At 40.2% G+C, this 12,351-nt stretch overlaps 1 protein-coding gene across 19 annotated transcripts in view; it reads right to left on the bottom strand.

Moving 5' to 3' along the window:
- PTPRF (protein tyrosine phosphatase, receptor type F) overlaps positions 1-12,351 on the bottom strand; it is a 287,109-nt gene that overhangs the window by 191,385 nt on the left and 83,373 nt on the right. For all 19 annotated transcript variants that reach the window (XM_027649309.1, XM_027649322.1, XM_027649312.1 and 16 more), the window contains 2 exons: positions 4,757-4,902; positions 1,901-2,042 (listed from right to left, as the gene is read on the bottom strand). In XM_027649309.1, the coding sequence (XP_027505110.1) occupies positions 1,901-2,042; positions 4,757-4,902 (288 nt within the window). The remainder of the gene's footprint in view (positions 1-1,900; positions 2,043-4,756; positions 4,903-12,351) is intronic.

Below are 12,351 nucleotides of genomic sequence, written 5' to 3'. Positions count from 1 at the left end.
ACAGCAAATGTTTCTTAATTTTGCCCATTACAAGAGTGCCCAGCAAGGGGTCGATACTCTTCAGTTGAGAGTGGAAAACACAGCCCCTCAGCTTGCAGATCGCTTTTGACCTTATGGGATCACGTTCAACCAGCATTACTCCCAATTAAAGGAATTTGCCAATCAGAAAGGTAAGCTCTGTGCCTGACTGCTGGTGACATTTGCTCTTGTGGCAAGTCTTAAATTGTGTGCCCACATGCCTTTTCCTGTGTCTGGTGTTTCCTAACATTCCCTATTTATGTGGTGGTCTGCAAGTTTCACCTCATCAGGAAATCAGCAGGAGCACTACGGAGCTAAGAAATACTGTTGTGCTCCTTTATGCAATGCATGTCCCTGTGGGCCTTTGAACATTTAACACAGAGCAAATAAATTATTAGCGTGTGTGTGCATGTGCATACATATCCAAGATACATAAAGGTAACTGCAACCAAAGGAAACAGGAATGTACTTGGAACAGTTGGGCATTCAAGTATCTAGTATCACAAAAATCCAGTTGCAAGATGCATTTAAATGCAGATCTGCACGTAAACTGCTGAAAGAGCTCCACAGAGCTTTCTGCACTCACATACACGACTGCAAAGGCGAGAGGTAACAAAAAGGACCTGATTTTTGTCTCCCAATAATTTTCAAGTCTATAGCACCTGTTATCCTATTCTTAATAATGCTATTACTGAAGAGCAAGCTGATCTTTTAAGATGCCCCACCTCCAGAAACAAGATACAGAATCACAACAAGTACTGAATGATTTCTGTGATTCCCATCACCACGGTGCCTCAGCACATTACAGCTGTTTAATGTATTCTTTGTCACAGAGCAGAGAGAAGAATATGATTACCCCTGTGCTATAAATGGGGGTGGGAGAACAAGGAACAATAGGCAACTTGTCATGTAGGGCTGGCACACTCACCACTGGTATAACCAGTCTCCTCTGGTTCAAAATCCTAAAACAATGAACAGTCTAGGTTTTTCATTCCTTAGAAGTTTTTACCCAATCAATGCATGAACATCAAGCAATTTGCCTAAGCCTTTTCCTGCTCGTCTTAGTAAATGCAAGGGGTAAAAATCCCTTCAGCCAAATGCCCCGGATTTGTAACACCTCAGTACATTTACAAAATCGTATATATAAACAAATGATAGCACACACTGATGTGCTGAAAAAAAACCACATTTCCTTAGGAGCAGACAATGATTCTGACATTTAAATACACACACACACACAAAAAAAAATCAACTGATCACTAGCTCTTTTATATCTAATAAACTGTTCTACCACAAAACATTTCATTTAGCAGAAACAACACAGCAAGCAAAATAAAACTTGCTCATATAGCAGACAAGGATGAAAATCTATTCTGTAAAAGGAGAATTACAAGTTGTGAGTACACTGGAAAAAAAAAACCCTCTCAGCTCAATTTCACATCAAATTCAAAACCTGAAGAGTACCTGAAAATCTATTCAAGAAATGTGCCGATTTAGTCCAGAAGGTGCAGAAACATAGATTAAGTTTCTGATTGTCAAATACAATACTTAGATACCCTAAAAATGGGCATTCTATCAAAGCAAACTGATGAGGGAAGTATACAAATGTCTCTATAGATAGCCCTCCAAGTCAGAAATGACACACCTCAATCAGAGAACGAAAACACTTTAAAGAAAGTTCACAATCTGCAATCCTTCCATGACTATCTCAAAAATGAGGTTCTTATCACTAGGAGAAATTATAACAAACGATGCAGGAAGAACACAGCTTTCTCAAACCAAAGTTAGAATATCACCCTGCCATTTAAAAACACCACATCAACATGTAGCTGCCAAAACCATGTATCCTGCCACCTAAGGCACGCAAGGATTTCCCCCTTACCTTCTAACACTGTTAATTTGGCACTGGTGTTTATCTCCCCAACGCTGTTGGTGGCTGTGCACTCGTAGATGGCTTCATCTCGATGAACACGCAGGGGCTGTATCCGCAGAACCGATCCCGATCCGTCATCGAACTCGATAACCTTTGGAAATGAAAAGAAAGCACTTCTTTTACTGGTATCTTATGCAACAAACACTGAAAGTCAAAAACAACACAGAGGTTGGAAAATAAAAACCAAACCAAAACAAGCCCTGTAAGTATTAAAAATGCCGTGCAACTAGTCAAGTGTTCCAAGTCCAGAAACACAAAAATTTCAGCGTCAAGAACATATTTGCCCTCTGAGGAGGCCAGAACAAATGAAGATCCAGTGAGGTTCTTTATGGATCAATTAAGGTTGACAAATTACCAGCCTGGTAATAAAGATGTGGATCTGATGATTTAAAACATCTGAGCCATATTTACACTAATGGTTTTACTAATCGCACTGATCACAATTTAGTGCCAACTTTCACCTTGATGGAAGAGCAGAATGATATACTCCTGTGGGATTGCCAGGAAAACTGTAACCAAACTTGAATAAAACCTTGAGTACCTACAGCACATGCTAACTCCAGCAAACAGTGAGGGGTTTTAATGTCCTTCAGCATCAGGTACTTTGCAACTCCAGCATAATCAACAGTGATGTAATTACACTTTCTTCCTCAGCATAATAAATAAAGTCCTTAATAAATCATTGCCTTTCCATCCATCCCGCTAAGCTGTTACATGAATTACTCTGACTTATACATGGAATAAAGAGGTATTTTTTAGTTTGCAGCTGGATCAGTATGTTATTCCTTAACAGCAAGGCTGTGAAGGCACAGCCTCAGGCCATTGTTAATGCCAAACTCACCCTTCTCCTATTGCTAAGCACAGCAGAAGTTGGTGACAGCATGAGGGAAAGGTACAACCTCTCCTCCTGTCCCTTGGGAATGGAGGGGAAGATGGAGGAAACCAAGCAACACCTCGTTCCAGACACACAGGTCAGCCCAGGACCTGCATTACCCCTTAGCAAAACTTTTACCCTCTTTTCAAAAGCCTGTTCAGGAGTTCTTCCCACAGCATAAATATCAAATGAATGAGAACAGGAAGGAGAAAAACAACGTGCACAAGACTCTGCAGTGACAGGAGAAATAGGAAGAGATCAAAAGGTAACCAAGACCACCAAAAAATCTGTTATTCCTCACACCAGAAGGAATAGTCCTTCTGTTTCAAGTAACAGAAACAGCTTGCAGAAACCCCTAATATGGGGTCAAGTAAAGAAAGACAGAGAAATATGATTAGCACCATAATACATCTTAAGGAATTATTTTTTAAAATACTCATTTTAAAATTAAATATGAAACTGTGACAAAATGCTAAACCTTTACAAAGGATAGGGCTACTGCGAAATTTTGAAACAAGACAAATTCAGAGATTAATTCACTTCAGTGATAAGGACTAAAAAGCTAAGGACTAAAAAGCTAAGAGATGAAACAGCAGAAAAGCTCTTTTGCCCTTACTATCCTTTGAACAAACACTGTGGGATAGGAATGGAGCTACAACTACTAAGGACCAGACAGACATTAAGGCCAAAATGCTGTTCATTTGCTAATGATGGATACCTCTTCTGTGTCACAACTTAGCATGTGTACTTGGATTTCAGGGGGGTTTTTCATTTAAACTAAATTCCAGTTTTTCCCCAATTAAGACTAGCTCAATAATGAGGTAAAATTCATAATTATCTAGCAAAACAAAGATAGATATTATTCACTATCTCCTGACATAATAAAAATGCCTCAATTATGTATCAAAATTGATGTGAACAAAGGTATGAAATTGCTCATATAAATGCATATAGTATGGCACAGCCCTCTGGTCAGCCACAATAAGCACCAAATTCACTATAAAGGTTATAGCTACTTACAAATTAGAATGTTTAAATATTTACTATACAACAAAACTTAACCGTTACCAAGGAGAAATAACAATGTAAAACAAGATTAAAATTGATTACTTTAATCAAGGTTTTCTGCTCACATACGAAATCATGATTAAAACTGGTGACTTGAATCAATCCATTCTGGGCAGCAAAGTCATCTTGTGCTCCAGTCAGAAAAGCAAAAACATCAAAGACAGGGGATTAGAGGAAAGGCCGCAGAATTGCAGAAGGGTCACATTTCCAAGGGCAGTTTTAGAGAAAAGAGCCCAACACCAAGAAAGGGAAGCGAAGAAAAAGGTGGAGAAAGTCAGTGAAGATGTATTTGCTATTTAAAATAGGAACCAAATTGGACCCTTTTTCAAAGACATTTCTGATACTTGCTCTTCTCCCTTCCTTTCTCTCATGCTTTAGTTCACAGGGAAGTCAATTCACCCTTCAGGATGACTTCAGTGTGCCCCTTTCAAGCACATTTGTGGGAGGGACGGCCACTGCATAGAAAGCCATCCAGCAGCATTTTGGCATCCCACTTTTGAATTCCACTGGGAACAGCAGGTCAAAGAGGTGCCTTATATGTTTTCACAACGAAAACTGAAAATTACTTCTAGATCCAGCTCTTATCTGCCATCCAATTCTGTGTGAGCCCCAGTCTCCCCTCTGAAGAAGGATGTCCTACGTGTGTGCTTCCAGCATCATGCTCAAAGGACACCACCTGCTCTACACATTGCATTGCTGCAGGGAAGGAAATGTACCTTACTCTAAAGCTCTAGGGTTCTGTATTGTAGTGACAGAGAGATACCTAAGCTGAAGTGATTATTATGTAATTAAGACCCGCAAGGATTAGACTGATCACTGAAATTTTAGTTTTGGGCTTTTTTTTTTTTTTTTATTGTAATTACCTCAAACCGCTGAGAACTGACTTTCTTCCCCTTCTTCATCCACGTGATACGAGGTTTGGGCTCTCCTGTTGCCTGACACACAAAAGAGGCCACTCCTCCAGAAATCCCAATCTGATCTTCAGGAGCTTTCATAAACGTTGGCTTGCCTGGAAAAATAACCAAATCACCCCCATGAGGACATAACATCAGATAAGCAAGGAATGTGTCATGTTAATCTAAACTGTAAGATAATTGGTGCTCCTACTGCAAATCCAGGTTGAATGGCCTTGGCCACACAAATTCAGTGCAGGCTGCAACGTGACAAGCAGAGTTTCTGCTTGAGTACCTTTTTTTCCTGAAATGAATAAAGTCCATCTGGCTTGCCTATAAATGAGGGCAATAGAAGTCTCCCCCCAGCCCCCTGGGCATTCCTTCAGGTATGTGACAATTTGGAACCATTTTTACGGTTTATTTTTTTAATAAATGGATTTTGCAGGTTTATATCATGGTCATAGCACTGGAAATTACAGAACAGCTGACACACCAAACCTATGAAATGTACCATACCTTGACATTAGTTTTACTGAAAGCTGTTATGACATTCATAAAAATTAAAAGATACAGTTTTTTAAGTATACAAATAACAGCCTTTAGTTTAATTTTAAATGTGGACCAACATAAAAATCCTACAGCCTAAGTATCTGGAAACCTGCAGAGCTGGCCTATGCTTGCTAAGAAACTAATCACTAGAAGTGAAAGTCAGCAAAGGAACCAAAGTGACATTCAAACCTGAAAGACTCAGTAAAAATGAAAAAAAAAAAAAAGTATTATGTAACATTTCAATAATCAATAAAAAAATGCATGAAAATACAGTTGTGTCTTCTGGATTTACATGACAGATTCAGATGGCTAAAACTATGCATCCAAGTTGAATGGTTGTATTTTACTTCTGCACTCACTATATGAGAAAATTTTGTACTATGTGATCCAAGGACCTTTCTGAAATACTGCTTCGTCCAAGTGAGAAGCATTTGATGATCCCGTATCCCTGTGAAGAGCTAAAACATTTAACTCCAGAGAGGGAGTTAATGGAGTCCACCCATGATGTCGTTCCATGCACAGGTCACACTACGCCCACATTCAAATACAATTCTGATCAACCACTTCAAAGATCGACCTGACCTATAAACAGGTCAGAGACAGCTACTGGCATGTGGAAAGGAGCATGAGTGAGACAATAAACCTGTTCAACTCCAAGACAACACACCAATGACCTCAGCAGAGCTGTTGGTGGCTCTGCACCTTCACATTCTGGACACATCCACGAGCGTGTCCTTGGGGGGGAGTGGGATGATATTTGTCAGCCCAGGGGCTTTAAACTCTTGACAAATTGAGGGCCGAGTTTCCCTGATCTAGGAAGGATACAAATCCAACAATCCCAAAGAAAGACAGCCTTTAAATACATTTTCCTAGTGTATGAGAGATTTCAATGCAATGGGTGCAGTTGCCAGTTACAGCTGAGCCAGTCAGACAGAAGCAGCTACTGAAGAGGGCAGGGGCCATGCTCTGCTCCTTACTCCCCTCCCTGCCTCCAGACACTGGCACCCAAATCCCTACAAGGAGCTCCAGGGTCACCAAAGCCTCTGTGGAGCACATTTGGGCCCCTAAGATGACAGAAAGATGCCTTTTTCTTCTTTTCCAAGCAGGGCAGGGAGCGCAGTGGCTCAGGGAAGGATTAGGCAGAGCTTTGGGAGCACTGGAAGATGATACCTCTCCCTTGGCAGCTGTGGAGCAATATCCCAGATCTGGCCTCACCACAGAAATTCCTCACACAGGTGTACTGAATTTTGCCATCCTTGGTGAAGGGAGCTCCAGGACTGCACTCAAAATCCAGAAAATGCCTTTTAAGACATGATGGCTGCTGTCTGAAGGCTTTGGCACATTGTCCTGACATGGACAGCAAGCAATTATTAAGTGTGCTTGCTTAACTGATGCCGATTTTACATATTTACTCATCTATAATCATATCTATTTCTACTTAGTTTGTATTTACATATATCTGTGTTTATTCACCTCTCATCTGTTCCAGTGAAATGTTAATTTACCATTCAGGCTGCTAGTGATGGCAGTGTGATTGACTGTTTAGCTATGCAGTGTGCTGAGCTGATGTCTTGTATTGCAGCTGATTTGGTTTTTTGATTTTCTGTTATTTACTTTGATCTTAGTGTAGTTTAGTGTAATTTTTTCAAATGGCAAATACAGCAGAATCCAAAAACTTTTGTCCTTGAAGAATACAATGCAATTAGACCTCTGCCTGTATATTTACTCCTCAGCTCGTACACTGAGGACTTACTTTACTTTTGTACATTAAAAAAAAAAAATAAAATCAATACTATTAAAAACCAGAACAAAAGGAAACTGGATGTTCACCTGCAGTAAAACCTAAAAAACCTGCTGCCGTGAATTTACATTGTTGCAATGAATCTTTTTCCCCTGCACATTTAATTGAGCAACACTGATTTCTGGAAACCATCTAAATCCTTCGAGACTGGTCACAGAAGTATACATATATATATAAAACAAATTCTCAGTCTGGGAAAGGGTATTTCTACAAAGCCATTTAAAACATTTGTATGCCCTGAAGTTTTGAAATGGAAGGAAGGTACTAATTAAGCAAACCTATAATCCTGAGTCCTGGCCCCAGGACAATAGAGTCGGGCATGGGCATACATATCTTTATACTGATTGGTAACTGTTACAGCAAATCCCAAAACTTATCTCAGTGAAAGCTAACAAAAGTGTGACAGACCATCCACTAAACTGCTAGTGTCTATAAAAAATGCATGTTAAGTGGACTAGACAACCTCCACGTCTCCCCTCCAACCAATAAATCTGTAACTCTACTGCTTGGAGGAAGCTGCCTTGGGATATAACACTAGTTACCTCCAAGGGGCAACACCAAGGATAGGGTCAGGTCATGGTACAACCTGTCCTTTTTGGCTTGTTTTGCATGTTTGCACTCTTAGGGTAGCCCTAGAAAAACAATCAGGAAAAATAAGGATGTACTGAAAATACAGAAGTAACCTATGTGTTGTCTTTTCCCTCTCCTTAAATTCAAAGTAACCAGAGTTTCCACAGAGGATTATGGATGTACCAACTGTTTGTTGCTACAAATAAATACAAGAAACTGAAGTGTCTTTTGCAAACAAATCCTGTCCTGTCATCATTTCCCTGATGATCTATGGATCAAAGCTGAGGATTTTCTGTTGAAAAAATTAAAAAAACGAAAAGAAAAAAGAGAGAGAGAGAAAAAGAGTGATTATATTTCAGAGACAAATCTGTGAAATATCAGCCTGACAGAGAACCTCCCGAGCAAGCCTTGGATGACAGCAGGGAGAGGTGCTGGATGGCTGGGTGCCCATCACACCCACCTTCACTTACTCCACTATGTGGAGTAACAACTCCAGACTGGCATAGTTCCCACAAGTCCAAACTACTCCAGCCTTTCTCTCCCTAGCCTCTCTGCTCAGTGACAGATCCCTGGAGCACATTCAGTCCTCACGCTCTAAACTAATTCTTGCTCCTCACTTCACAACCAAGTTCCTACTACACCAGGAGGGGAAGCCACTCTCTCATCGTTTCTATTCACTCATAAGCTTCAGGCAGGAGAATGAGAAAACTTTCAACTTCTTGGCTGGAATTTTCCCTGTTCGGTCTTTGCTCAAAACTAAATAATTCCAGAGAGCTTATGGAAACAGTACAGTTCTGAGGAGGAAGACGGTAAAAAATAAGAGTATTTTCTTTTTATTGTAAGACACTGGCTTCATCTTGTTTGGCTGGGGGCGTAAAAATAACAACTTGCTCAGACATGGTCTCCATTGAGAAATTAAAGAAAAAACCTTCAGAAGAAAAGGACTTTCCTTTCACAGTAGGTAGTGTTGAAAAAGCCACTTGCCGAGCAAGCACAGATTCCCAGATAATCCTATAAAGTGAATCACAAGTAGGGCCTCGTGGCGTGGAAGAGATGCTAGCAGAGATTTAGCCACACACGAGACTACTTCAGCATGCTGGAAAACAGCAGAAAACTCATGCAGAGTCCTGAGCTGGGCGTGTGATGCTTTCAAAAGAAATGCTCCTTTAAATTATATTTTAAAAGGTCTGTGAGAACCTGGGCACAGAAAGCCCAGAGACAGTTAGGGAAGCACTAACCATGATGGTTGATGCCTGCCCTCCCTGCCCAGCAAAAGCAAGTGTAAGGGGTTTGGGAGGGGAACCCGAAGCCCTCAAAGATAAAACCCTCAGGCCTCCTGGAGAGCCCCTGACAGCCTTTCTTCTGGGCAGCTCAGAACAAGGGCATGGCCAGCCATGAAGATGCCTCTCTCACCTGTATTTTACATACAAAACCACTGTTGCTCTCTGCTATTCTAGATAGTTTGCTTACAAAACAATTCTTATAAATCAGAAAACTGCCTCGGCGCCCATCTTAAAATCTGCCCCTACCAAACATCCACAGCAGAATAGTAACATTTCAGTGCTCTTTTTCAGGTTTTCCTTTCTTTACCAGAGCAGTTCAAAGTCACTCCATCACATGTGTTGTTTTTAGGCTGTGCAGGTTCTCGGTGAACCCAGTGGACTTTCCCAGGGAGAAAAGTATCTTTTGCCAGTTTTCCTTCAAGGCTGAGCACAGACGTGTAGCCCCCCCCCCCCACCCCCTAACTTGGCAAAGGGTCTTTTATGTGAACCATGGCCTCTGAGAAGCAACATATGATCTGCATTACCTGACTTCATCAGCCAGATCTTTGAAAAATGATGCTGAGTCCCGGATATTTAGCACAAATCCTTGCACTTGGCTACACGTTAAGCACACACAAGTCACATAAAAGAAGTTTCCTTGTAATATTGTAAGAGCCAAAATTTTCAAGTGGCTGAAACATAATAGATGCCAACATAAATATACTTCATATACCCAAACATTAGCTTGTTTTATTTCAAAGACCCATCATTTTCTTAAAATAAATGGGAAAATTAAATTGAATCTTGATGCTTTTTCAGTCTTTAGCACCCGCATCAAATATTCCTCATCCAAAAATTTTAATTCAAAAACTGGTAACATACTGCACCTCCTGTTCTTGTGAATGCTATTTTTCCAAAGGGTTGCACACAGGTTTGAGAAAACTGAAGTATTAAACACATCTGCAATTAAGTGTTCTACGAACACTCACCTGCTGTGAGAGATTTTAAAAACAAATCTCATTGTCCTCATGCTCCAAGTCCTCACTACTCTAAATAGAAGGGCAGCCAAAAATAAGACTAGTGTTGTAGGAGAGGAGAGCTTGTATTTTTATCCAAAAGCTTTTATGACTTGAGCTAAATTAAGATTGAAAGTAGTCTCCTTTGTGAAGAAAAAATTACAGCTGCGATATAAGATGAACTAGATAAGCACATACAATAGGAATAAATGGGTAACCTTATTTAGGTGCCTGGGCTAAATGAATTAGAAGAAATTACTGGCACAAGCATGAACAGATCGTAGCGAAAACAGTTTTTGAGTCTGGAAATTGTGAAATTCAAGTTTAAATTCCTGCCTTTAACCTTCCCTGTCACATATGCAAAGGCACAACTGTGCCTCACCTTCCACTGTAAAACTCACCTGCTGTTCTCACATGGCTGCTGTCAGGACGAATACACAAAACATGATGATGTGGCTCAGTTATAGCACTGGGAAGAAACCAACAACGACAGAGACTTTCTCATGTTCGCGGCTGACTTTGAAGTGGAAATAAAGTGGTCTAGAAGACAGAGGTGGCCCAGGCTTTTAGACACAGCAAGGGTATTTCTCTTTCTCCGTTTCTTTTATGATCTTGGATGATTGATATCTGTGCATGGATGGATGTCTGCTGGAAGGATACTCTGGTGAAAGCTGATCTATGATTCTTCTCCTAAGCATCTGCTGCAGGGCAGGAGGCAAGCCAGTGGGCTCTCCAGCTATCCTTATGTTTCGTATCCTTACGCTTTCCTTTCAGCATACCCCCCATTGTTTGAGTGTAGTTCCTGTCCCTTTGTGATTATTATGAATACTGTTTGTCAAAACACAATTTTTCAGACTTGCACTTTTTATTCTTGGATAATTTACACAGAGGAAGTGCCTATTTGAGCCTTTAACAACAGCTTACTAAAGCATCTGTGGGTCTTGGTGAGCGCACAATGCTAATTCATTCCTTATTTCTCCTATTTTGGTTTTACTTCACTAAGATGACAGCACTTTGTAAATGAAATTTTTGTCCTCTATTGCTTGGTGCAAGGTACTTATTAAATAAATGCAAATGTATATAGTGGGGTGTTGCATGCTCAGATATGTACACAATTTTCATTTTATCCAGGGAATGGATCATAACCCTTTCTCACATCCACTTTAAATGACTTAGCTGGATCCCAATCGCAGAAAATGGCATTCTGAATTCAACATATTCCTCAGATCACTCTGAATTACAGGTTACCTAATGCTACCTGCATATGCTCCTCTTTTGTTTTATCATTTTATTAAGTTTTAATGCTTAAGAGATTCCCAACAGCTAGGACAAATGATTCTGCTATTTCAATCCAATTTTAGTGGTTGGGTTTTCCAGCTTCAAGTGTGGGTGTCCATGGTAATAAAATCCACAAACATTACCTCAGAGCAAGCTGCATTTCTCCTCACCTTCACATCCTGACTTCCATGAAGTTACTCACAGATAACTTTTGAGTTTGTACAAAATGAAATCGAATAAAGCGAATGATTAATATCCAAAATTCCAAGAAGCAGATTTTTAACATGTTCAGTGACCTCTGTAATGTTCAACAGAACAATTACACTACAAAAATAACAAAAGCAGTCATCCAGCAGAGGTTGTGCTTTCCCCTAAACACTAGCGGGAAATGCTGTGAACTAAGATTCAAGGCATTCATTTCAGCATGCAAGACCCACTGTGCTTTGTTTATCTGTAGTAAGTGTAACTGAGGAGAATGCAAGGGTACATGTTAGGTCAAACGTATAATTTTATCAGTATTTGTAACGGTTTAAGCTCAGAAACTCTTACCATCTTCAATTCCTGCCTCTTCACTGTCTTGGCAACGGGTGCTCCTTACCATTTCTCTTTCCTTACCACCAGCCCAGTCTAAAGGCAATGCCTTTGACAGGGCTGAGGTGTCTCTGCAGACACACAGAGGGAACCTTCCCACCCAGAGTGGCGTTTTCAAGCCACCTTTTTGCCTTTTGCCAACTCAGGATTTATACTTGCTAATTTAAGTCAAATTCGAATATTTTAAAATTTCTTCTTGAAGAAACATATGAAGACCTCACGTGTCTTGTGTACTTCTAGTTCACGTCTGGGCAGGTATAAATAAACCGATCCTTCACCAGTAAAAACTGGGCATTCACTGTTAAATACTGATGTTTGGATAAACCTGTTTATTCCACAGCAATACAGGTTAAAAGCCATTAACTCACTCAAGTGTTAAGGCTGTGATTACTGGATATTAATAAGCTACAGCAACAGCCTGTCATCATAGTATTGCACTTGAGTAAATTTCTAATTCCGTCTCCTTATGAATCATGGAAATTGTTGACAAAATTTAAA

This window comes from Corapipo altera, unplaced genomic scaffold, assembly GCF_003945725.1.
Source record: "Corapipo altera isolate COAL_440 unplaced genomic scaffold, ASM394572v1 112, whole genome shotgun sequence".
In the NCBI taxonomy this organism is placed as follows: Eukaryota; Metazoa; Chordata; class Aves; order Passeriformes; family Pipridae; genus Corapipo; species Corapipo altera.
This window is presented reverse-complemented; position numbering and strand designations above follow the sequence as displayed.